The sequence below is a fragment of the Chiloscyllium plagiosum genome, chromosome 2, assembly GCF_004010195.1.
Source record: "Chiloscyllium plagiosum isolate BGI_BamShark_2017 chromosome 2, ASM401019v2, whole genome shotgun sequence".
Taxonomy (NCBI): Eukaryota; Metazoa; Chordata; class Chondrichthyes; order Orectolobiformes; family Hemiscylliidae; genus Chiloscyllium; species Chiloscyllium plagiosum.
Genome location: NC_057711.1, coordinates 113,663,032 through 113,688,170, shown reverse-complemented (window position 1 = coordinate 113,688,170; position 25,139 = coordinate 113,663,032). Strand labels below are relative to the sequence as shown.

The 25,139-nt window shown below is 42.6% G+C and overlaps 1 protein-coding gene across 2 annotated transcripts; it reads right to left on the bottom strand.

The window, feature by feature from the left end:
* Positions 1-318: 318 nt before the first annotated feature.
* Positions 319-24,601, bottom strand: LOC122562929 (thioredoxin-like). 2 transcript variants are annotated; one of them, XM_043716233.1, is made up of 5 exons: positions 24,478-24,601; positions 22,872-22,976; positions 19,873-19,932; positions 8,056-8,121; positions 319-495 (listed from the first exon to the last, which is right to left on the bottom strand). In XM_043716233.1, exons 1-5 carry the CDS (start codon positions 24,499-24,501, stop codon positions 403-405), a joined length of 348 nt encoding a protein of 115 aa, XP_043572168.1. In that variant the 5' UTR covers positions 24,502-24,601; the 3' UTR covers positions 319-402. The 2 variants fall into 2 exon arrangements, with proteins under 2 accessions (XP_043572168.1, XP_043572175.1); XM_043716240.1 differs by lacking the exon at positions 19,873-19,932.
* Between the last annotated feature and the right edge of the window lie 538 nt (positions 24,602-25,139).

Here is a 25,139-nt window from a genome sequence, read left to right as displayed (position 1 = left end):
TCCCCCTGTAAATTCCTACAGAAAACTGCGGACCTTTCACAGTTTTTAATGCGGCTTATGTGTTAGCAGCAACACAAATTTTCTGGCAGTTTCCTACAGAGTTAGATTTATATTTCTATACTTGACTAAATATAGTAAAGTAATATCTGGTCATATTTCAACTTATATAGTCATCTGCACAAATCTTGCCCCCCACACACATGCTTGCATGCACAAATACACACATCATTTTCTCAAGTAGGTATTCAGAAGCAGGCGATCAAAGCTGGAAGTGGCTACTTAACATTTTGGGTAATTATTTTACAGTTCACATGAAAATAAATCTTTAATCATTGTTTATTGTTTTATTGTACATAATTGATCCTGTTGTGTGGAATTCTCAATTTTGTATTTTACTCCTATTTACTTGGTGTTCGAAGCACACTGGACTTCTTTATAGAGGTCAATATTTTTCTTCAGAGTGTTTTTGTCGTTATTGTTGTCCTGTATTTCTATCTGTAAAAACATTATAAAAAACTGGTTAAAACAAATATTTTACGGATGAAATGTTACATACAATTCCATATGAACTGCCTCCTGCCTCTGTTCACTTTGCTCTAACACTATATCCTTCACTTCCTTTCCGACACACGTATTTACCTAACTTTTCCTCAAGTGCATCTACAGTTATCACCTCCCCATTTAATGGATGATTAATTATCTTATTATGGGCTTTAATACTGGTCTCATCCACAACTGGAAACATCTCCACTATGCAATCCTATCAAAATCTCTCTCAATCATTTGTTATCAGGACTCTTCTCAATTCCAGAAAAAAAAAAGTCAATTGCATTCCCCTGTTCTATCCCTGCAAGTTTATTTTCTTCAATGACCCATCCAATTTTTATTTGAAATCATTTCCACCATCCTTTTGGCAGCAGGTTCAGTTCATTGCAGTTAGCAGCATTAAACTCTCTTCCTCACATCCTCCCTGCATGTCTTCCACAGAAGTGTAAATCTGAAAGCCCTGTAGTTCTTGTAGCATAAGCTAATGGAAGTGTTTATCCTTGTCTCTCTTATCCAAACCTGTCCAAGTTGTCCACACCTTTCAATAAATCCCACTTCAATCACCTTTACTTTGAGGAGAATAATCCTAGTTTCTCCAACCTAGCTTTGAAGAATTCTGGTAAATCTCTTTTGTACCCTCTCAGAAGGGTTTTCACAATTTCCTAAAGTGTGGTGACCAGAAACTGGGCACAGTACAATTGTTGGGTCCTAATCAGAACATTATGAAATTTCAGCAATACTCCCATGCTTTTGTACCTGATACCTCGATTTATGAAGTTCAAGATCACACATGCTTTGCACTATAAATATATGTCTTGCCATCATCAAAACTTCCCCAGACATGGACATCTATTTAATATCTGAGTCATAATGTCACTGGACAAATAATCCAGATGCCCAAGTGAATTCTGTCGGAACATAGGTTCAAATCTCATACAGAACTGGTTGGAATGTAAATTCAAATTAAATTTGAAAAATATGGATTGAAAGCTAGTTCTTTTGTCAATTGTCCTAAAATCCTGTCTGGTTCTCTAATGTCCTTCAGGAATGAAATCTACTAACTGCCTCACTTCTACTTGCCACTTGCCTGGATGCATGCAGCTCCAATAACACTCAAGAGGCTTGACTGAAGCTAGAGCAAAGCAGCCTGCTTGATTGACACCACATCTACAAACATCCACTCCCTGATGCATAGTAGCAGTAGCAGCAGCAGCAGCAGCAGCAATGTGTACTATCTCGAAGACAGACTGCAAGAATTCACCAGAGATCCTTAGACAGCACTTTCCACACCCATGAACACTCCCATCTAAAAGGACAAGGGCAGCAGATATATAGAAACATCACCTGAAAGTTATTCAAGCCACTCACCATCCTGACTTGGAAATATATTGCCATTCTTTCATTGTCACTGCCTTAAAATCCTGGAATTCCCTCCCCTTAGCATTGTGGATCTACCTACAGCACACAGACCACAGTGGTTCAAGAAATCAGCTCACTACTACATTCTCAAGTGCAGCCAGGGACAGGCAATAAATGTTGGCCATCCAGAAATGCTTATGTCCCCTCACCCATAAAACCTATATGTGACCCCAAACCAATAGCAGTGTGGTTTGCTCTTGATGGGCAACAAAAGCTGGCGTTGCGATACATCCATATCACAGAAAAATAAATTAAAATTTAAATACCAAGCATCTTTCCATTTCTGCTCACTCTTTGGAACCAAACTTTTAAGTATGCATTTACCTCCCCCTTCCCACACTTTTCTCAGCAATAAATTCCATCTGTTATTTGTCCTCCTATTCTGCTAGCCTGCTTGTGTCTTTTTGCAGACAATTAATTTCAGCACTTTTTTTTCCCCATTTATTCAATCTTTCTTGGGAATTTAGAGCAGAGGGATAGAGGCTAGGGAAGTTGCATGCTTCTCTTGCAGGATGTGGGAAGTAAAGGTCACCACAAGTGTCCCTGCTGACTTCACCTGCGAGAAGTGCACCCAACTCCAGCTCCTCACAGACTGCGTTAGGGAACTGGAGCTGGATGAATTTCAGATCATCCGGGAAGCTGAGGGGGTGATAGGGAGGAGGTCACATCTAAGTTACAGGATAAAGGGAGCTGGATGACTGTCAGGAGAGGGAAAGGGAATATGCAGACAGTGCAGGGATCCCCTGTGGCCGTTACCATCAAAAAGTATACCTTTTTGGATGCTGTTGGGGGAGGGATGACCTACCAAGGCAAAGCCTCAGCAGCCAGGTTTCTGGCACTGAGCCTAGCTCTGTGGCTCACAATGGAAGAGGGGATAATAGGAAAGTGATAGTGATAGGAGTTTTAATCGTGAGAGGAACAGACAGGAGATTCTGTGATCGCTAACAAGACTCCCAGATGGTATGTTGCCTCCTGGGAGCGAGGGTTAGGGATGTCTTGGGTCGAGACTACAAGATGCTTAAGGGGGAGGAAGAGCAGCCAGAAGTAGTGGTAAATATTCAATGACGTAAGCAGTGAAAGTGAAGTGGATTTGAAAAGAGAATATAGGGAGTTAGGTTGGAGGCTAAAAGGCAGGACAAGCAGAGTAGCAATCTTAGGATTGCTACCGGTGCCACAGGGTAGTGAGGCTAGGAATAGAGAGCGAGTGCAAGTGAGCTGATGTAGGAGGGTGGGCTTCAGATACGTGGATCATTGGGATACCTTCTGGGGAAGGTGAGACCTGTACAAGAAGGACAGGTTGCACCTTAGCTGAAACTATGAAGTTGTAGCCATTACGGAGACTTGGATATCACAGGGACAGGAATAGTTATTGGATGTTCCAGGGTTTAGATGTTTCAAAAGGAATCGGGGGTGGGAAGAAGAGGTAGAGGTGTGGCATTGCTAATCAGGGATAGTATCACAGCTGCAGAAAGGGAGATTATCGAGGAGGGTTTGTCTCCAGAGTTAGTATGGGTGGAAGTCAGAAACAGGAAAGGAGCAGTCACTTTACTGGGAGCTTTCTACAGTCCCCCTGCCCCCCTCCAATAGCAACAGAGACATGGAGGAGGAGATTGGGAGGCAGATTTTGGAAATGTGCAGAAGTAACAGGATTGTTGTCATGGAACACTTCAACTTCCCTAATATCAATTGGAACCTACTTAGTTCAAATAGTTTGGATGGAGCAGTTATTGTGAAATGTGTCCATGTTCCTGATGCAATAGGTAGATACGCCGACTAGAAGGGAGGCAACAGTGAAAGTGAAGTGGATTTGAAAAGAGAATATAGGGAGTTAGGTTGGAGGCTAAAAGGCAGGACAAGCAGAGTAGCAATCTTAGGATTGCTACCGGTGCCACAGGGTAGTGAGGCTAGGAATAGAGAGCGAGTGCAAGTGAACTGATGTAGGAGGGTGGGCTTCAGATACGTGGATCATTGGGATACCTTCTGGGGAAGGTGAGACCTGTACAAGAAGGACAGGTTGCACCTTAGCTGAAACTATGAAGTTGTAGCCATTACGGAGACTTGGATATCACAGGGACAGGAATAGTTATTGGATGTTCCAGGGTTTAGATGTTTCAAAAGGAATCGGGGGTGGGAAGGTAAAAGAGGTAGAGGTGTGGCATTGCTAATCAGGGATAGTATCACAGCTGCAGAAAGGGAGATTATCGAGGAGGGTTTGTCTCCAGAGTTAATATGGGTGGAAGTCAGAAACAGGAAAGGAGCAGTCACTTTACTGGGAGCTTTCTACAGCCCCCCTGCCCCCCTCCAATAGCAACAGAGACATGGAGGAGGAGATTGGGAGGCAGATTTTGGAAATGTGCAGAAGTAACAGGGTTGTTGTCATGGGACACTTCAACTTCCCTAATATCAATTGGAACCTACTTAGTTCAAATAGTTTGGATGGAGCAGTTATTGTGAAATGTGTCCATGTTCCTGATGCAATAGGTAGATACGCCGACTAGAAGGGAGGCAACATTGGATTTTGTACTTGGCAATGATCCAGGTCAGGTGTCAGATCACTCAGTGGGAGAGCATTTCGGTGATCGTGATTACAACTCCATGACCTTTACTGTACTCATGGAGAGGGATAGGAGCAGACGGTATGGGAAAGTATTTAATTGAGGGAGGGTGAATTTACAATGCTATTAGGCAGGAACTGGGGTGCTTAAATTGGAACAGATTTTCTCATGAAAATGCACAACAGAAATATGGAGTCTGTTTAAGAAGTACCTGCTGATCGTGCTGGACAGGTTTGTCCCACTGAGGCAACGAAGGGATGGTAGGTTGAAACAACCTTGGGTGACAAGGGATGTGGAATATCTAGTCAAGAGGAAGAAGGAAGCTTACTTAAGGTTGAGGTGGTAAGGATCAGACAGGGTTTTAGAGGGTTACAAGGTAGCCAGGAAGGAACTGAAGAATGGACTTGAGAGAGCTAGAAAGGGGCATGGAAAAGCTTTAGTGGATAATATTAAGGAAAACTCTGAGGCGTTCTACACTTGTGAGGAACAAGAGGATGGCCAGAGTGAGGGTAGGGCTGGTCAGGGATAGTAAAGGGAACTTGCACCTGGAGTCGGAAGCAGTAGGGGAAGTCCGCAAAGAATACTTTGCTTCAGTATTCACTACTGAAAGGGATCTTGAAGTTTGAGGTCAGAGAGAATCATACTGATATGCTAGAACAAGTGGATGTTAGGAAGGAGAATGTGCTGAAAAGTTTGAAAAACATAAGGATAGATAAATCCCTTGGGCTGGTTGAGATACACCCTAGGTTACTAGAAGAAGTGAGGGAAGAGATTGCTGCGCCATTGGCAATGATCTTTGCATCCTCACTGTCCACTGGAGTAGTACCAAATGATTGGAGGGTGGCAAATGTTATTCCCTTGTTCAAGAAAGGGAATAGGGATAATCCTGGAAATTACAGATCAGTCAGTCTTACGTCAGTGGTGGGCAAAATATTGCAGAGGATTCTGAGAGGCAGGATTTATGATTACTTGGAAAACCATATTTTGATTAGAGATAGTCAGCATGGCTTTGTGATGGGCAGGTCATGCCTCACAAACCTTATTGAATTCCTTGAGGATGTGACAAAACGCATTGATGAAGGTTGAGCAGTGGATGTGGTGTACGTGTATTTTAGCAAGGTATTGATTAAGGTTCCCCATGGTAGTCTACATTCAGGAAGTAAGGAGGTGTAGGATATAGGGAAATATAGTTGTCTGAATATAGAATTGGTTGGCCCATAGAAGACAGAGGGTGATAGTAGATGGAAAGTATTCAGCTTGGAGCTCGGTGACCAGCATTGTTCCACATAGATCAGTTCTGGGACCTCTACTCTGTTTTTATAAATGACTTGGATGAGGAAGTGGAAAGATGGGCTAGTAAGCTTGCTAATGACTTGAAGGTTGATGGAGTTGTGGATAGGGTGGAGGGCTGTTAAAGGCAGGATTCTTGGCTGTGTGGAGGAACATAGGGATCTTGGGGTCCATGTCCATAGATCCCACAAAGTTGTCCCCCAAGTGGATAGGGTTGTTAAGAAGGCGTATGATGTGTTGGCTTTCATTAGCAAAGGGATTGAGTTTAAGAGCTGCGAAGTTATGCTGCAGCTCAAGAGAGCCCTGGTTAGACCAAATTTGGAATATTGTGTTCAGTTCTGGTTGTGGGAGCTTTAGAGACAGTGCAGTGCAGATTTACCAGGATGCTACCTGGACTGGAGGACATGTGTTATGAAGAAAGGTTGAGGGAGCTAGGGCGAAGAAGGACAAGAGGTGACTAGGTAGACTTGTACAAGATGTTGAAAGGCATAGATAGAGTGGAGAGCCAAGAGATGTTTTCCCATGTTGGAAATGTCTGTTACAAGGGGACATAATTTTAAGGTAGTTGGAGGAAGGTTTTGGGGAGATGTCAGAGGTAGGTTCTTTACACACAGTGGCAGGAACATGGAATGCACTGCCAGCAGTGGTAGTACAGTCAGATACATTAGGGACATTTAATTGATTCTTGGATAGGCACATGAAAGGTAGTACAATGAAGGGTATGTAGTTTAGTCTGATCTTAGAGCAGGATAAAAGACCAGCTCAACATCAAGGGTTGAGAGGCCTTTACTGTGCTGTACTGTTCTATGTTCTACTGCTTGTCACCTCTAGTTTAGCATCATTGGCACATAATGAAATCCATGGTCCCAGCGCTGAGCCTTCGGGAACATTCACTGATCTTCCATCATTCAGTCTGAACAAATACCATCTACCACAACTTGCTAGTTTTAGTCCTTAAGTCAATTTTTAGTAGAAATGGATATTGATCCTCATACTCCATAAGCCTTTTAAGTGGAACCTTGTCAAACACCTTCTTTAAAATCTATACAGCCAGCATTCACAATATTTCTCTGCACCATCTAAAATTCTCAAAAATCAATTAGATTGGTAAAACATGATCTTCTGACACAACAATTCCCAGTTTTTGGCCCTAATTGTCTCCTTCAAACCATGGACATCCAATCACAAACCACTCTTTAAAAACACTTAAATTTTTAAATGTCTCTATCAAAACCCTTCTCAGACCTTTATCCCTAAGGAAACAGTGCAAACTGCTTTCATCTGTTTTCACAAACTGAGGTTCCTTATCCCTAGGACTATTCTCTTGATTCTGTACTGCACTTTGTCCAATGCTATCATATCCTTCCTAAAATGAGGCTACAGAACTTGGTATAAAAAACAGTCAAGGCTGAACCAGTGTTCTATGGAAGTTCAACATAACCTCTTGTTCTTATACTCTGTGCCCCTATTATTAAAAGTATATATTGTGATATATTTCATTGACTGCACGGTCATTTTATCTTGCCATCTTGGTTAGCAGAGTCATCATAGAGATCAGCTGTGACACAGTTGCTAGCATCCTGCCACTGGTATCAAAACGGTGAGGGTCAAATCCCTAGATCAGGAACTGGAGCATAAAACGTATGCTTGAGCCACTTCAGTGCTGAAGTGTAATGTATTTTAAATTGAAGCCCTCTCTGCCTACTGTGGCTCCTGAAGCTCAGCAATGGCTTCTGAAATGGCCTAGCAAGCTATTCAGTTCATGAGCATTGAGAGATAGACAATAAATACTGACCTTAAATGTGATGCCCCTGTTCCATGAAATGGTTTTGCTCTCCTCCTCACATTCTCTCACAACTAGGGAACTGTAAGGTTGTGATTAGCTTCCACATTTCTCCAGTGGTATCCCAACCCCCACTTCCCAGTAAAAATAAAGCCTCCATTTTGAGCAATGTCAAGTCTAATAGCACCAACCTATTTGACTGTAATATTCTAAAAATTCCATGCATGATTAAAATAGTTTCAGACTCATTGGTTGTCTAAATTCAGGCTTCCTGCAATGAATCACTCTGGAAAGGTCTACGGATCAAAATATGGAGTAATAAAGTATGTTCCCTTCAAGAATGGCATTTCCAGTTTGCAGTACAATTTTGGACAGAATCATGCATTTCCATGTGAAAGGAAAACAGTCAGTTAAGATTGAGAGAAAGCATCATTAATGTACAAAACTAAAAACTTATTGTACTTGTTTCCCATCCTTGAAGAGCAGAATGCGTGGTATAGTGGTGATGTTAAATTTTTCAACCAAATCCTGCAAAGAGAGGAAAAAAAATAGCAACAATCATTTTAGAAAGCTATAACATCAAAATAGTACGTTACAAGTTTAAGATCTGTCTTAGCGCTGTTTTTCTACATATTATTAACACAACCATACTTTCTCTCCCTATTATTTTAATAGTAGATTAGATTCCCTAGTGTGGAAACAGACCTTTTGGCCCAACAAGTCCACACCAACCCTCTGAAGAGTAACCCACCCAGACCCTTTCCCCTACATTTACTCCTAAATAACATACCTAACATTATGGGCAATTTAGCATGGCCAATTCACCTGAGCTGCACATCTTTGGATTGTGGGAGAAAACTGGAGCACCCGGAGGAAACCCATGCAGACATGTGCAAACTCCATACAGCCAATTGCCTGAAGCTGGAGTTGAACCCGGATCTCTGGTGCTGTGAGGCAGCAGTGCTAACCATTGAGCCACCCCAAGGAATTGAATGCAACTTGAACAAATTGGATGTGAGAAAGGTCCCATATCCTGGTATACTGACCCAATTTATCCCTCAACAGTGCCTTTAATGCTTTATCGGATTGTTCACCTCATTACTACTTGTGGAATCCTGCTGTGCAAACATTGTCAACTACATTTTCAAGCATAACAAAAGTATACTTCAAAATGTAAACTATAAATAACTGAAATAAAAGCAAAATACTGTGGACGGTGGAACCCTACATAAAAACAAAACAAAAAATGATGCAGAAACCCAACAAGTCAGACAGTGCATGTGGTGAGAGAAACAGAATTAACATTTGAAGTTCAGTACGAATTGTAGCCAGAACAAAAAAAAAGTGTCATACTGAACTTGAAACATTAACTCTGTTTCTGGCTCCACAGATGCTGCTAGACGTGCTGAGTTTTTCCAGCATGCTCTATTTTTATTGCGGTAACTTTACTGCTGGAGGATGTACTAGGTTCAAGAATAAATTTATACAAGACCAACGTTTTTTAATATCAACATTTCATGTGGAGAGTTTAATTTTGCCTTTGTTCACATTTCACTTGTCTGCTGAATGAAAATAGAGTCTCAAGGTTTAGAAAGTAGTAACGAAGCCCTAGTTAACACAGATTTTAAAATGTTTATTCGTGACAAACCTATTTTCAGTCCTTCAAGACTTCCAAATTACAATTCATTTTGTTAAAAGTACTTCAGCATTACGAGATGGCCAGAACTAATTATTTGAAATTTCAGGAGATTACTTAAAAGCTACATATGGTCATGGTAATTTAAGGATGTAGAAATTCCCTTATAGATTATTTGCATTGTGATAAACACAGTAAGCTGGAAGAAGGAACCTTAATTGTTTCTCAAGTCTCACAAACATGAGAGATTTTTGCACTTGAGCTTCCACTAGCCAGAACACAAAAAAATTAAAAAGTTCCCAGATGTGTATGCCTGCTACCCTGGCAGCTGCGATTTCCTGTAGCTGCTGAAGCACTTGTGTACCTGGTGCATTTGAGGCTCCAGATGCCATGCAGGCAGGTTTGAGAGGAGATGAGGGCTATCCACCAATTACATTACACCAATGCACAACCCCTCACTAATGCCTCATACAGGGCTACAAAGGAGCAGAAGATGAAGATGCAGTTCCACTACATGGACTGGTCTGATGGGTAGCTCCCTGTGTAGACTGGACAGATTGTCCTCCATCTTGGTGTGCTGTTCTTTGCACAATTGGAGCAGGTATGAGGTAATATACTGAATGCGGTGGAACTGGGAGAATGGGAATACAGTCTTTTTAAAAAAATATATATTTATTACTCTTTTACAAAAAAAAGAAAAAAGTTATAAAAAGTACAAAGATACAGAAAAGTAGAAATAATACATTATTATATTACTGTAATGTTAACAATAAACTACCTTATATTCTTTGGGATACAATCGTCTCATACTTACTTAACCCAAGTTAAAATAAACTAAAAATTATGTGAAATAGTATTAAATTACAATCCAATAAAATAAAAATTACATTACACTACTCTACTCGCAGCACCTCTACTGAAGCTCCTATCCATGGAAGCAATAGTTATTATACCTGTATTTTTTTTTTAAGATTAGATTACTTACAATGTAGAAACAGGCTCTTCGGCCCAACAAGTCCACACTGACCCTCTGAAGAACAACCCACCCAGACCCAATCCCCTACATTTACCCCTTCACCTAACACTAATGGGCAATTTAGCATGGCCAATTCACCTATCCTGCACATCTTTGGACTGTGGGAGGAAACCGGAGCACCCGGAGGAAACCCATGCAGACATGGAGAGGTATTTACTAGGCCTCCTCTCCCCAGACCACTATAAACAGTCCACGTGGCTATATCAAGGCCTTAAATTGGTACCCTCAATAGGTCCATGTCTATGTAATTTAGAAATGGCTGCCATGTCTTTTAAAATTGCTCTGTGCCATAGTGCACCATATTAGTCAGATAATCTTTGAGAACATGCTCCATCACAAGTCCGCACCACCCCACAAGATGTGGGGGTTTCTGATATCCAGTTCATTAGAACGTTCTTCCTTGCACAGTGTGTAAGAATGTTAGAAAAACCTCTTCCCGTGCTCATCCAGAGAGGGCAGATTCGGTAGTCCCAAGAGAAGGGACACCGGATCCACTTTAACTTAACCAGGATCCTCTCCAGCTCATTCACTATGGCACCCCAATATCCATGAATCTTGTACCAGGACCAAAAGTAATGTGCAAGGGTGCCTCTGCTGATTTTACATTTGGGACATTCCAGAGAAGATTCTTTCTTAAACTTTACTAACCTCTCTGGTGCCATATGTATTCTGTGAAGGATCTTCAATTGCATAGCTTGTGCTTTATTGCACATTGAAAATTTTCTTTACATTCCCCCATATAGTCTCATGTTTCAGATGAAATTTCTTCCCCTAACTCCTGATTCCAGATCCTATGGAGTCTCTCCATATCTACCAAGGAGCTCCCTCTCCATTTAGTATATGGTCCTAACCGAGCACTCTTCTCTCTCTGACTTGTTCTTGGCTCAGCCCTACATGTTCTTCTTCTGTATATAATCCCTAACCTGGAAGTATCGGAAAGGTCCCTATTAGGAATTCCGTGTTTCCGACTTAACTGGTTGAAAGACATCAAGACCTCTCCCTCTAATAAATCTCCCAAACAGGAGATTCCCTTACCCTCCCATGCTCTAAAGCTGGAGTCCATCGACCCCAGTCTAAATCCTGGGCCTCCCACTAATAGGATGAAGGTGAAGTCTTAAGCAAATTGCCCTTCCCCTGCCACATTATCCTCCATGTATTCACGTATTTAAGATAATTGGGCTCTCACTGTGCTCAGCCACAAATCTCATCTGGTCCAGAAACAATAAGTTGATGAGGGGACATCGCGCCCGAGAGGCCTCAACATCAAGCCGTTTCGACCTGGAGTCCTTACGCACCCAGTTACCCACATATGACAGCAGGGTGCCGGTGCCTATTTGGTATCTCTTCAGATCCCCACCCCCACATCCTGCGAAGGTTGCAGCTTGGTAAATTTAATTAGGGGGCCCAAATAACAGGATCCAAGCCAACCAGTAAACCTCCACAGCACCTGTCAGCGTAACAACAATGGAAGCATCCCCATCGGATATAATAACTGAGGAAGAACATTCATTTTAAATTGAGGCTATATGGCCTAACCATTATATTGGTAGCCCCTCCCACTGCTGCACGTCCTGCTTTATACTCTCAAACAATTGTACAAAGTTAGCTCCATACAGCTGACGGAAGGTAGGGGTAAATAAAAATTCCGAGGTAGAAGAACCTTTGTGACCACCGAAAAGGAAACAGCTTTCCATCCTCCAGATCCGGTACTTCCACCAATCCTGGCACAGGAATGACTTTAGATTTTACAAAAAGCATCCTGTATCCTGAAAAACTGCCAAATCATTTAATTTTTTTATATCAGCTGGAGTACAGATTTTTCCAGGTTAGCCAGAAACCGAAGAATATCATCCGTATAGAGTAATTTTGTGTACCCCAATTCCCACCTTTGGTGTCACTGTTTTAGGGTCCTTTCAGATGGCCTTTGCCAAACAGCTCAATTATCAAAAAGGTAAATAGCAGTGGCAAGAAAGGACATGCCCGAGGGCTGCCTCTCCCCACACTAAAATTGCTCGATTTGGCACCATTTGTGATAACCACTGCCTTGGGGTCTCTATATATCACTGCCATCCATCTAGCAAAAGGCCTCCCCAGACCAAAGCAATCTAGAACAAAGAGATACGACTGTTTCACCTAATCAAAAGCTTCTTCTGCATCCACGGAGACCACCAAGCCTGGAATCAATCTCTCCTAACACACTTGCACTCTGTTCAATAACCTCCTGATATTATTGGAAGAGTTGCAGTTCTTGATAAAACCTGTCTGGGCAACACCTTTTCCAAACTCACAGCCAGCATCTTTGATAAAATTTTGAAGTCTACATTCAACAATGAGAGATCTGTATGATGCACAATCATCAGGGTCTTTTCCTTTCTTTAAAATAAGGGAGATATGGGCCTCCCTAAGAGAGGGTGGAAGGCAGTCCTGGCTATATGAATGACTCTACATCTCCAGAAGTGGTCCAGTTAACGTGTGTAAACTCCTTGTAAAACTCATTCAGTAACCAGTCTGGACCAGGTGCCTTGCCACCTTGGAGCTGCCTTACATTCTCTTGCCTGTCAGAGGTGCATTTAAAAGGGAGGCCTGATCTGCATTTATACTAGGGTGTTCTAGGTTTTCAAAAGAGGATTCCTTTCCCTCTACTCCATCTCCACAGCCCTCTGATGGTATAACTCTGCACAGATCTCCCGAAACCTGGCATTGATCTTCCTCAGTTCACAAGTGACATTGCCAATTCTCTTCCTGATAGGCACAATGGATTGCAGAATGCTTTTCTTCTGAGCCAGATATCTGCCTGGCTTATCCCCATATTCGAACAGCCTTTGCTTTAGAAAAGGAGACCTCTCTCTTTGCTGCTTGTGTGAGTACTGAGTCCGGAGCAGTCCGGAGACCCATTGTAACTTAACCACAGATGGCCTGTTGTTATAATATGCCGACTCGGCTGCCTTCAGCCAGATCTCAAGCATCTGCTGCTGTTCTCCCCTATGCTTCTGTCTCGTTGAATATTCAACAATCAGACCCCTTAAACACACCTTGGTGGTCTCCCAAAGCACCGATGGATTACTGGCCATACCCCAATTGATGTCCCAAAAAGCCCTGAACTCCCTTGTAATGTACTGTACACAGTTACCATCCCTCAGCTGAAAACGGATCCATATGCCAGTGCATATGTATCTGTTCCACTACCTTTGGGTGTTAACATCCAAGAACACTGCCGCATGGTCTGAAATTGTTCTGTTCCCAAACCTGCAGGCCAACACCAAGTCCAAACAAACCAAACCAATGGAACAAACAACATATTAATTCTTCAGTGACAAGAATTGTGCGGGTTGGAGTAAGAGGTAAAATCCCTCACATTAGGGTGGAGACACCTCCACACATCCATTTGCTCCCACTCCTTACACAAGTCCACTAACTGTTTAGACTGCAGAGCTATACCCGACAAACCCCTTGGCATCTTGTCCACCCCAGGGTCCATGAGATGATTAAAGTCTCCTCCTAAATCATACATTACATCACAAGAGCCATTAATTTAGAGACTCCGTAAACTAAAAATTGGAGAGGATGCACTGGGGGACAGTAAATGTTCAGGGTACCATACTCTTCTTCTTATACCAGAGCCTAGAGAATGACAAACCATCCACATGCATCCTTGGTTTGAGCTATCACCTGAAATGGGAGGTTCCTTAATATCAGTATGGCCATCCTCTGCTTTTGGAGTTGAAGGAGGAGAAGTATCACATATCATATCCACCCTGCTGTAACTTCAGATGTTCCCCATCAGTTAAATGTGTCTCTTTCAATAGAGCGATGTCAACCATTTCCTTCTTAAGATTTGAGAGCACCTTCCTTTTAATGGGGAATGGCACCCCTTTATATTCCTGGTGCACCACCTGTGCAGATCGCTAGCCATGACTGCACGCTGTAGCCCGCGGTCTCCCAAGAGGGAGAAACCCATTCAATGTGTGGCAAGTGGAAAAAAAGACTTTATCAAATCTAAAAATTATTCCTACAAACACTATGAAAACTACAAAATCTAAGAAATTAACCACTACTCCTAACTTGAACAAATAACACAAAAAGACCGCACGCTGTAGCCCGCGGTCTCCCAAGAGGGAGAAACCCATTCAATGTGTGGCAAGTGGAAAAAAAGACTTTATCAAATCTAAAAAGTATTCCTACAAACACTATGAAAACTACAAAAGCTAAGAAATTAACCACTACTCCTAACTTGAATAAATAACACAAAAAACACAAATCTTCAGAGATCTCCCACATCGCCCATAGGGGACATTCACTCCCAACCTTATAGCCGTGCTGGCACTTTCCAGTTAAGGCTGTGCCCCAAAGCCAGGCAACAGAAAACACAACACCTCCACCCCACCTTATCTTAGCCCCACACTTCTTTTACACCAAAGTAGTAACCACCCCTCACCCAGAAAAACAGAACAGAGAACAGTAAGGTAACAGGTGAAATGGATACAATATGAAACAAACCAGATTTTACACCAAAGCAATACTAAGCTTATAAGTCCTGAAACCACGAAAGGGAAAAGAACAAAGAAAGAGAAGATAAATAAAAATATGCCATTGTCCGCACACATCTTTTCCTCTTTCCCCCTTGGTCCAAGTCTGTTATTTCAGCGAGTTCACAAGTTCTTTTGCTTTTCCTACTGAGTCAAATTTATAGACAGATCCCCCATAATTAAAACTTAGTACTGTCGGGTACTCAGAATATTCAATATTTAAGCCTCAATTTTTTCAGTCAGCAAAAGCCATCCTCTTCTTAATTATAGCCCCAGAAAAGTCCTGAAGAAACATTATTTTTGAACCTTTGTACACCAGAGCCTGTGGATCTCTTCCCAGTTTTCTGGCTGTTTCTATTATTAACTGCTTTTCTTTATTGTGCTGGTGTCGCACTATGTCCAGGCGGGGCACTGATCCGACCCAGACCTACACATTGTGATCCAGTGGGCCCACTCCACGCTCAGCCAGCCCGACTTGATCTCCAGCCCCAGCAACTCCGGGAGCCATTTTTCCAGGAACTCAGCCAGATTCTCACTTTCCTCACGCAAGACCCACTACATGCAAGTTTTTTCTCTGACCTCAATTTTCGAGGTAGCCTACCTGTTCCAGCAAGGCCTGAACCTGGCTTTCCAAGGTTCAAAATCTACCCCTCAGTTCTTCATTGCGGTCTCCGACGCCGGGGTCCTTTGCTCGACCGCATCCACGTGTCGGACAAATGCATTAAAGACAAAAGGGTAACTAGGGAGAGAATAGGGCCCCTCAAAGATCAACAAGATGGCCTTTGTGTGGAGCCACAGAAAATGGGGGGAGATACTAAATGAATATTTTGCATCAGTGTTTACTGTGGAAAAGGATATGGAAGATAATAGACTATAGGGAAATAGACGGTGACATCTTGCAAAATGTCCAGATTACAGAGGAGGAAGTGCTGGATGTCTTGAAACGGCTAAAGGAGGATAAATCCCCAAGTCCTGATCAGGTGTACCCTAGAACTCTGTGGGAAGCTACAGAAGTGATTGCTGGGCCTCCTGCTGAGATATTTGTATCATCGATAGTTACAGGTGAGGCACTGGAAGACTGGAGGTTGGCTAACATGGTGCCACTGTTTAAGAAGGGTGGTAAGGACAAGCCAGGGAACTATAGACCAGTGAGCCTGACGTCGGTGGTGGGCAAGTTGTTGGAGGGAATCCTGAGGGACAATATGTACATGTATTTGGAAAGGCAAGGACTGATTAGGGATAGTCAACATGGCTTTGTGCGTGGGAAATCATGTCTCACAAACTTGATTGGGTTTTTTGAAGAAGTAACAAAGAGGATTGATGAGGGCAGAGTGGTAGATGTGATGTATATAGACTTCAGTAAGGCGTTCGACAAGGTTCCCCATGGGAGACGGATTAGCAAGGTAAGATCTCACGGAATACAGGGAGAACTAGCCATTTGGATACAGAACTGGCTGAAAAGATAGAAGACAGAGGGTGGTGGTGAGGGTTGTTTTTCAGACTGGAGGCCTGTGACCAGTGGAGTGCCACAAGGATCGGTGCTGGGTCCTCTACCTTTTGTCATTTACATAAATGATTTGGATGCGAGCATAAGAGGTACACTTAGTAAGTTTGCAGATGACACCGAAATTGGAGGTGTAGTGGACAGTGAAGAGGATTACCTCAGATTATGACAGGATCTTGACCAGATGGGCTAATGGGCTGAGAAGTGGCAGATGGAGTTTAATTTAGATAAATGCGATGTGCTGCATTTTGGGTAAGCAAATCTTAGCAGGACTTATACACTTAATGGTAAGGTCCTAGGCAGTGTTGCTGAATAAAGAGACCTTGGATTGCAGTTTCCTAGCTCCTTGAAAGTGGAGTCGCAGGTAGATAGGATAGTGGAGAAGGCGTTTAGTCTGCTCCTTTATTGGTCAGAGTATTGAATGCAGGAGTTGGGAGGTCATGTTGCGGCTGTACAGGACATTGATTAGGCCGCTGTTGGAATATTGCGTGCAATTCTGGTCTCCTTCCTATCGGAAAGCTGTTGTCAAACTTGAAAGGGTTCAGAAAAGATTTACAAGGATGTTGCCAGGGTTGGAGGATTTGAGCTACAGGGAGAGGGTGAACAGCCTGGGTCTGTTTTCCCTGGAGTGGAGGCTGAGGGGTGACCTTATAGATGTTTACAAAAGTAAGGGGGGCATGGATAAGGTAAATAGGCAAAGTCTTTTCCCTGGGGTCAGGGTCTCCAGAACTAGAGGACATAGGTTTAGGGTGAGAGGGGAAAGATATAAAGGAGACCGATGGGACAACGTTTTCACACAAAGGGTGGTACGTGTATGGAATGAGCTGCCAGAGGATGTGGTGGAGGCTGGTACAATTTCAACATTTAAAGAGGCATTTGGATGGGTATATGAATAGGAAGGGTTTGAAGGGATATGGGCCGGGTGCTGGCAGGTGGGACTAGATTGTGTCGGATATCTGGTTGGCATGGACGGGTTGGACTGAAGGGTCTGTTTCCATGCTGTACATCTCGGACTCCTGCTCATGCTTTTTCAGCCTGGCAGGAATCGATTCCAGCGCTGTTCCGCTTTTTTAAGGAGTTTCGCAAACTCCAAGAGTAGATGCTGTTACGCCACTGAGCTCCAAGGTGCCACCATGGCAGTTGAGGTAGCAGCTGCGGGTGTAACCAACATATTAGGGAACTGGTACTGGAAAAGCATAGCAGGTCAGGCAGCATCCAAGGAGCAGGAAAATCGCCGTTTCTGGCAAAAGCCCTTTATTACTGTGTCCTCACTTTCACATAGTAGTATGCTCCTCTTGCTTCCCTTTTCCTTGTTTGGCTTCATCTTGACTCCAAAGCCTCCAAATCCATATTGGAAAAGGTTCTGTGTGTTCTGCCTGCTTTACACTGACAATTTTTCTGAGAGGTGGCTAATGTGGGGGGGGGGGGAAGACTTCTGGACCTGACTAATACCCAGTTCCAACAGATGGGAACTGGTGCAGCAGGTAAATCAAGAATTGTGAACTAGTCCTTGGTCATGGTGAGGGTATTTGATTTGCTTTGTGTTGGTGAACTGCAGCCTTTGTTAATTTTATCTGTGGTCACCTTTGATGGCTATAAATAAAACTGTTATTTATATTTGTATCGCCTTGTGACGCTCCCCAATTGGACAGTGATAAGCTACGGGGCTACAATGGGCACTGGGGACAGAGTATCATAGAATCCCTACAGTGTGGAAACAGGCCTTTTGGCTCAACAAGTCCATACCAACCTTGCAAAGAGTAACCCACCCAGACCCCTACATTTACCCCTGACTATGCACCTAACCTACACATCCCTGAATATTATTGACAGTTTAGCACGGTCAATTAACTTAACCTGCTCTTCTTTGGATTGTAGGAGGAAAGCGGAGCACCTGGAAGAAACCCACTCAGACAAGGGGAGAATGTGCAAACTTTACACAGACGGTCAGCTGAGGCTGGAATCAGACCCTGGTGCTCTGAGGCAGCAGTGCTAACCACTGAGCCACCATGTCGCCCAGGTGAGTTAAGGAGGATGTTTAAGCAGGATGTCTCTATGGACAAGTAAACTGTATAGCCTGGTAGTTAAACAGGGAGAGAGAATAGATTAGATTAGATTACTTACAGTGTGGAAACAGGCCCTTCGGCCCAACAAGTCCACACCGACCCGCCGAAGCGCAACCCACCCATACCCCTACATTTACCCCTTTAACCTAACACTACAGGCAATTTAGCATGGCCAATTCACCTGACCTACACATCTTTGGACTGTGGGAGGAAACCGGAGCACCCGGAGGAAACCCACGCAGACACGGGGAGAATGTGCAAACTCCACACAGTCAGTCGCCTGAGTCGGGAATAGAGTTGTAAATGAAATGGAGTATCAGTCATGTGCTGTGAGCAGCATGGCTTTGTGGCTGCGATTGGGGTTGAAAAGCGTGGTGCTGAAAAAGCACAGCATGTCAGGCAGCATCTGAGGAGTAGGAGAGTTGATTTTTCAGGTGCAAGCCCTTCAACAGAGCTTATCACATTCCTGCTGTAGGGTTTATGCCCAAAACATCGACTCTCTTGCTCCTGAATGCTGCCTGACTTTCTGTACTTTTCCAGCGCCACACATTTTGACTCTGACTCTCCAGCATCTGTAGTCCTACTTCTTCCTAGATGCTGCGAGTGGGGGCCAATGCCAGATTGTTAATACTTGCCCTGGCTCACAGCACTTGATAAAGATGGCACAGCCAGAAACGATGTCCATCTTTTGGTGGAAAAATAGCTGAGTGCTGAAATACATTTGTAGTCACAAAGCTGATATTGGCTAGACTAAGCTCTTATTCTTCTCCAGTATCACCCTGAAATACTAATCATTTTAGTGAATCCCAATTGCAGAGAATTCCGAATTCTCACACATTCTTCTAGAATTTCTTCTTGGATTAGCGGCTCCCTTATATTCAAATTGTACCTAGTGTTGCATTTCCTGAAAGTGGAAAGATATTTTATATGTCTACCTTATTTGAAAACACATTTAAAAGAGCTTGATGAAGTCATCCCTCTGAAATAATTCTTTCGAGGATGGCCTCCCATCTCCACAAATTTATTCACAAAAGCAATGCCTTTGATAATAGTACTATATTTCATTAAGTTAGGCTTTCCAGGGCTCAATATTCCTGACATTCATCCTTTTATGTCAGCCAGGTCTCCCTAATTGGGATTGTTAATCCAGTCCAAACAGGGAACTCCTATTCAGTGAGGTTGAGGTGGCTGACCTTGTCACAATCATTGCATCTTCAGCCTTCTCTTTTCTAACCAAAGAGTTGCTGCCATCAGCTTCACCTGATAGTATCAGCCATTTCTAGTATCAGCCCTTTGCATCACTGCCTGCACTGTTTTTATAAAATGGAAAGCCAGAACTGTGCACTGCTCAAAATAGATTTAAGTTTCAATACAAATTCAAAAGAGCATCTTTACATTTCAAGCTGATGCTGTTGTGAAATGAACACTTAATGGTCATGTTAAACTACATCGGTATTTTTAGATGGGTTATCTAGACAAAATTCAATTCATATAGCAATTATCCAACTTACTTCAGCATCATCTACTTTTACTTTACAGAAGATCACATCAGGATATTGCTCTGGAAGATCCTAGGGGTAAAAACAATGGTAAAAATTTTCTCTTCATGTAGGAGCCACTTAAAGTTTTCAAACTCTGATTGTATTATGAAATTTCCAGAAGGATGTCCAATCTAGATTGTCCATCTGTCTTTGTAAACCATTCTGAAGTGAAGAGATTGGATGACAGTATTCCTCAACCTCATGCCTACTTATAGGATGAATGAAAAGTATGGTAAGAGATAGCATTACAGCTGTACTTAGGGAGGACATTCCTGGGAATACATCCAGGGAGGTTATTTGGGTGGAACTGAGAAATAAGAAAGGGATGATCCCCTTATTGGGATTGTATTATAGATCCCCAATACTCAGCAGGAAATGGAGAAACAAATTTGTATGGAGATCTCAGCTATCTGTAAGAATAACTTAACTTTTCAAACATAGACTGGGACTGCCAGTGTTAACGGTTTAAATGGAGAGGAATTTGTTAAGTGTATAGAAGAACACTTGTGATTCAGTATGTGGATGTACCTACCAGAGAAGGTGCAAAACTTGACCTAACCTTGGGAAATAAGGCAGGGCAAGTGACTGAGGTGTCAGTGGGGGAGCACTTTGGGGCCAGTGACCATAACTCTATTAGTTTTAAAATAGTGATGGAAAAGGATAGACCGGATCTAATAGTTGAAGTTCTAACTTGGAGGAAGGCCAATTCTGATCCGTATAAGGCAAGAACTTGCAAACATTGATTGGAGGTGAAAATTTCACAGATAAATGGGATGGCTGGAAAATAGGAAGCCTTCAAAAATGAGATCACAAGAGTCCAGAGGCAGTATATTCCTGTTAGGGTGAAAGGCAAGGCTGGTCGGTGTTGGGAAGGCTGGATGATGAGAGAAATTGAGGCTTTGGTCAAGAAAAAGAAAGAAGCATATGTCAGGTATAGGCAGCAGAGATCGAGTGAATCCTTAAAAGAATATATCTAATCTTGTTGAGCCGAATGGCCTGTTTCCACACTGTAGGGATTCTATGATTCTATAAAGGCAGTAGGAGTATACTTAAGAGGGAAATCAGGAGGGCAAAAAGTGTACATGAGATAGCTTTGGCAAATCTGATTAAGGAGAATCCAAAGGGATTCTATAAATACATTAAGGACACAAGGGTAACTAGGGAGAGAATAGGGCCAAAGAGAAATTGCTGAAAAATCTCAGCAAGTCTGGCAGTATCTGTAAGGAGAGAAAAGAGCTGACGTTTCGAGGCTAACTGACCCTTTGTCAACCCGAGAGAATAAGGCCCCCTCAAAGATCAGCAAGGCAGTCTATGTGTGGAACTGCAGAAGATGGGGTGTACTAAACAAGTATCTTGCATCAGTGTTTCTGTGGAGAAGGACATGGAAGATATAGAATGTGGAGAAATAAATGGTGACATCTTGAAAAATGCCCATATTACAGAGGTGGTGGTGCTGGATGTCATAAAACGCATAAACATGGATAAATCCCCAGGATCTGATCAAGTGTACACCAGAATTCTGTGGGAAGCTAGCGAGCTATAGGGAGAGGCTGAACAGGCTGGGGCTGTTTTCCCTGGAGCGTTGGAGGCTAAGGGGTGACCTTATAGAGGTCTACAAAATTATGAGGGGCAATGGTAGGATAAATAGACAAAGTCTTTTCCCTGGGGTCGGGGAGTGCAGAACTAGAGGGCATAGGTTTAGGGTGGGGGGGAAGTATTAAAAGAAGAGACCCGAGGGGCAACGTTTTCACGCAGAGGGTGGTATGTGTATGGAATGAGCTGCCAGAGGAAGTGGTGGAGGCTGGTACAATTACAACATTTAAGAAGTGTTTGGAGTGATATGGGCCGGGTGCTGGCAGGTGGGACTAGTTTGGGTTGGGATTTCTGGTCAACATGGATGGGTTGGACAGAAGGGTCTGTTTCCATGCTGTACATCTCTATGACTATGAATATAATGTGGGCAATGTGAACTTGTCCACATTGGTGGGAAAAATAGAAGTGTGTCATTGTTTAAATGGAGAACAATTCCTCTAGCTTCCAATGAAGATTGAGATGTGCAGTAATGCTCCCTATGAAGAACTAGTCATCAGTGGCTCTGAGCTGGAAGGTTCAGGAGTTCAAGACCAATTCCAGACCCTTTTGTTAGCTATGAAAGAATCCAACACTGGTGCAAGTAAGCCATCTGTAATGATGCCAAATTTCCACTCTGGATGAATGGTTAAGGTATCTGATTGTAAAAGCATCTAAAAGTCAGAAAACCGATGGTAGAGAAACAGGAGTCTACTGCCTCCTTCTTCTCTCTGACAGAATATAAGGTTACCGTGGTTCTACTGGACCACAGAGCTGCTCTGATTACAGAGAGACCACTGGCTGTTAGTTTAACCTTAGGGTCACCATGCCTCAGGAGAAGGCAAGGTTGAGAATGTGAAACCTTAATGGTAACCTCAGCTGGTTTAATTGCCTTTGGTCTGCATCACAAGCCAGCTGAATACAGAATGTAATCTGACTGTATCAAAGGCTTGATTAGCATATTTAATCATTTCATTTACTTGTTTTAAACGCAGTTCTGATTTCTAATATGATCCTACACAATGTCCATGTGATCCCTCTGCCCAAGTAAATACTGAAGCAAAAAGTGTTTATTTAACATTTCTGTCATTTAACTGACATTGCCTGTGAGATTATGCTGTTCCATTAATTGTGTAGCCTTATTCCTGTGATTGAAAAACGTGTCCAAATTAAAAATATCTAGTATAAGATGATGGGTTTGTGAAAGTTATTTAAATAAAACATTGGCTACAATTCCCCTGCTTGGTTGTGTTGAATAAATCCTGGACCCTGCACATTAATTACAGTTGGGGAAATTGTCAGGATTATGGATTTGAAGCAGAGTTTGTCATTCAGGAATAATTATTAACTGTTCAACAGTTTGATCACATGAACCACTTAAAAGTATAACAAATTCTTACCTTGTACCATTTTGCAACGGTTTGACAAGGGTTGCACCAATCTGCATAGAAGTCAATCACAACTAATTTATTCCCAGCCTCCTTCATTTTCTCAGCAAATGCATTCTGGAAAAAATAAAAAAAAGAAAATTAGGTCATTAATTTGATTTAAAAGAATACAAATTTTCATTGTAAGCAGAGAACTGGGTCAGGAGTCACTGCATGAAGCTAACATATGGGAGAGGAAAATGAGTATACCTCCTCTGTGCATGTATCAACCTTACCAAACTTGGAAATCTGGCCTCAGTGTTAAAAATAAAACAAATTTTTAACCTTAGACATAGTATTCTTATAAACATTTGTATAAAAATGTTAGACTGATTTCTGATATGATGTGTAAAATGGCAGCGGCTTGAAACCTTTAACTCACCTCTCGTAACTGTTCTCTGTGGAGATTGTTAAAATGCTCGTTAGTCACATGCTAACATAATGCGAATGAATATCCAAGGGAAATGGTTAAGTTCTTTTGTGTTTGAGATTGAGATGGAGATTATTATTGTTGCATGGCTCAGGATTGCAAGCAACATTCATGCCACACATCAAATCATGTTTGGATTCTATCCCAGTCTTGCTGCATATGGACTCCATAAATACCTGAGGATTTGTAACGTTCTGAGAAAAGTAGCTGAAGATGGTTGGGCTGAGGACACTCCCTTGAGGAACTGGGCTGTTGAGAATGCATCAGTAGTTAAAAACAACTAGGTAAAAACAATGACTGCAGATTCTGGAAACCAGATTCTGGATTAGTGGTGCTGGAAGAGCACAGTAGTTCAGGCAGCATCCAACGAGCAGCGATGAAGGGCTTTTGCCCGAAACGTCGATTTCGCTGCTCGTTGGATGCTACCTGAACTGCTGTGCTCTTCCAGCACCACTAATCCAGAATGCATCAGTAGTCTCTACCTCGGACCAGGAAACATGACAATAACATCCCTGAGCAGGTTGATTGGAAGGTATCTATTCTGAAAATTTCCTGAGATAAAAATGGATGGGTCGCCCTACAACCACAACCATCTTCTTTGTAGGTATGACTCCAATTCCCATTCAATTGAACGCCCAAGCCTGCAGGAGAGCGTTAGATGATTATAGTCCTGCACACATTTCTATTCAAATAAAAGACAAGAAATCGACACTGCCTTGAACAGCATTTGCAGTCGCAATGGCTCGAATGGCCTGGTTCTGACCCGTAAAAATTCTATGGTTGTGACACAGTCTCGCAAAAAAGCCTTTTGATGGTTGGTGGAGGAAACGTTTGCTGAAAGCAACAAGAGATTAATCACAACTCTTTTCCTGACCAGTGGATAACTATCTTCCGGGCGGTGGTTCATTTTAAATTCGATTGTATTGGCGAGTGCAAGTTACTGATGAAGCAGACATACACCATCCCCAATGCCATAATACTCCAGTTACATTTTAAACAGTCTCATGGAAACAGTGGCAGACTTCGGGGATCGTACACTCAACACTCGGCTTTCTCTGCGTGACTCACAATCCCGGAAATCGTACATTAAACTCACGAGGTGAAACCTTATACACATAAGAACACATTGAAAATAAACATCACAATTACCTCGTCTTCAAGAATGTAGATCATTGTGTCCGGTGTTTAGTCTGTACACTATAACCTGGTGAAGGACTATTGCCCGTAACGTCGATTTTCCTGCTCCTTACCAGCACCACACCCTCGACACTATCACCAACAAGGTAAAAACAATGACTGCAGATGCTGGAAACCAGATTCTGGATCAATGGTGCTGGAAGAGCACAGCAATTCAGGCAGCATCGAGGGATTTTGCCCGAAACGTCGATTTTGCTGAAGCTCCACTATCAGCAACAGACCAGAACACTGCAATTTATTTAGTGAAAGAGGAGGGACTGGTTGGACCAGCTGAAGAGTGAACAAGCAAGTTATTGTGTCATTCCTGTTTCCCGCTAGCAAGCTGGTGCAACTCAGATAGTGCTTATTCCGCCCAAGCCTGCAGGATTGTCCAATTAATGAGCTGTAACGAAAAGCCAGTTTTAGCTCTTATTTACACAGACTCCTGACAAAGAGTGTGCCTTCCAAGCAACTCCTGAATTTCGAACTTTCTCTCCAATTTCTTAACTGTCACGGAGTTAAATTTCAGGGAACTCCCTCCCTAACTTCAGTGTGTGTATCCACACCAAACAACCTGCAGTAGTACAAGAAGGTGACTCAGGACTACCTTGTGATTTGATTTATTGTTATCCCAT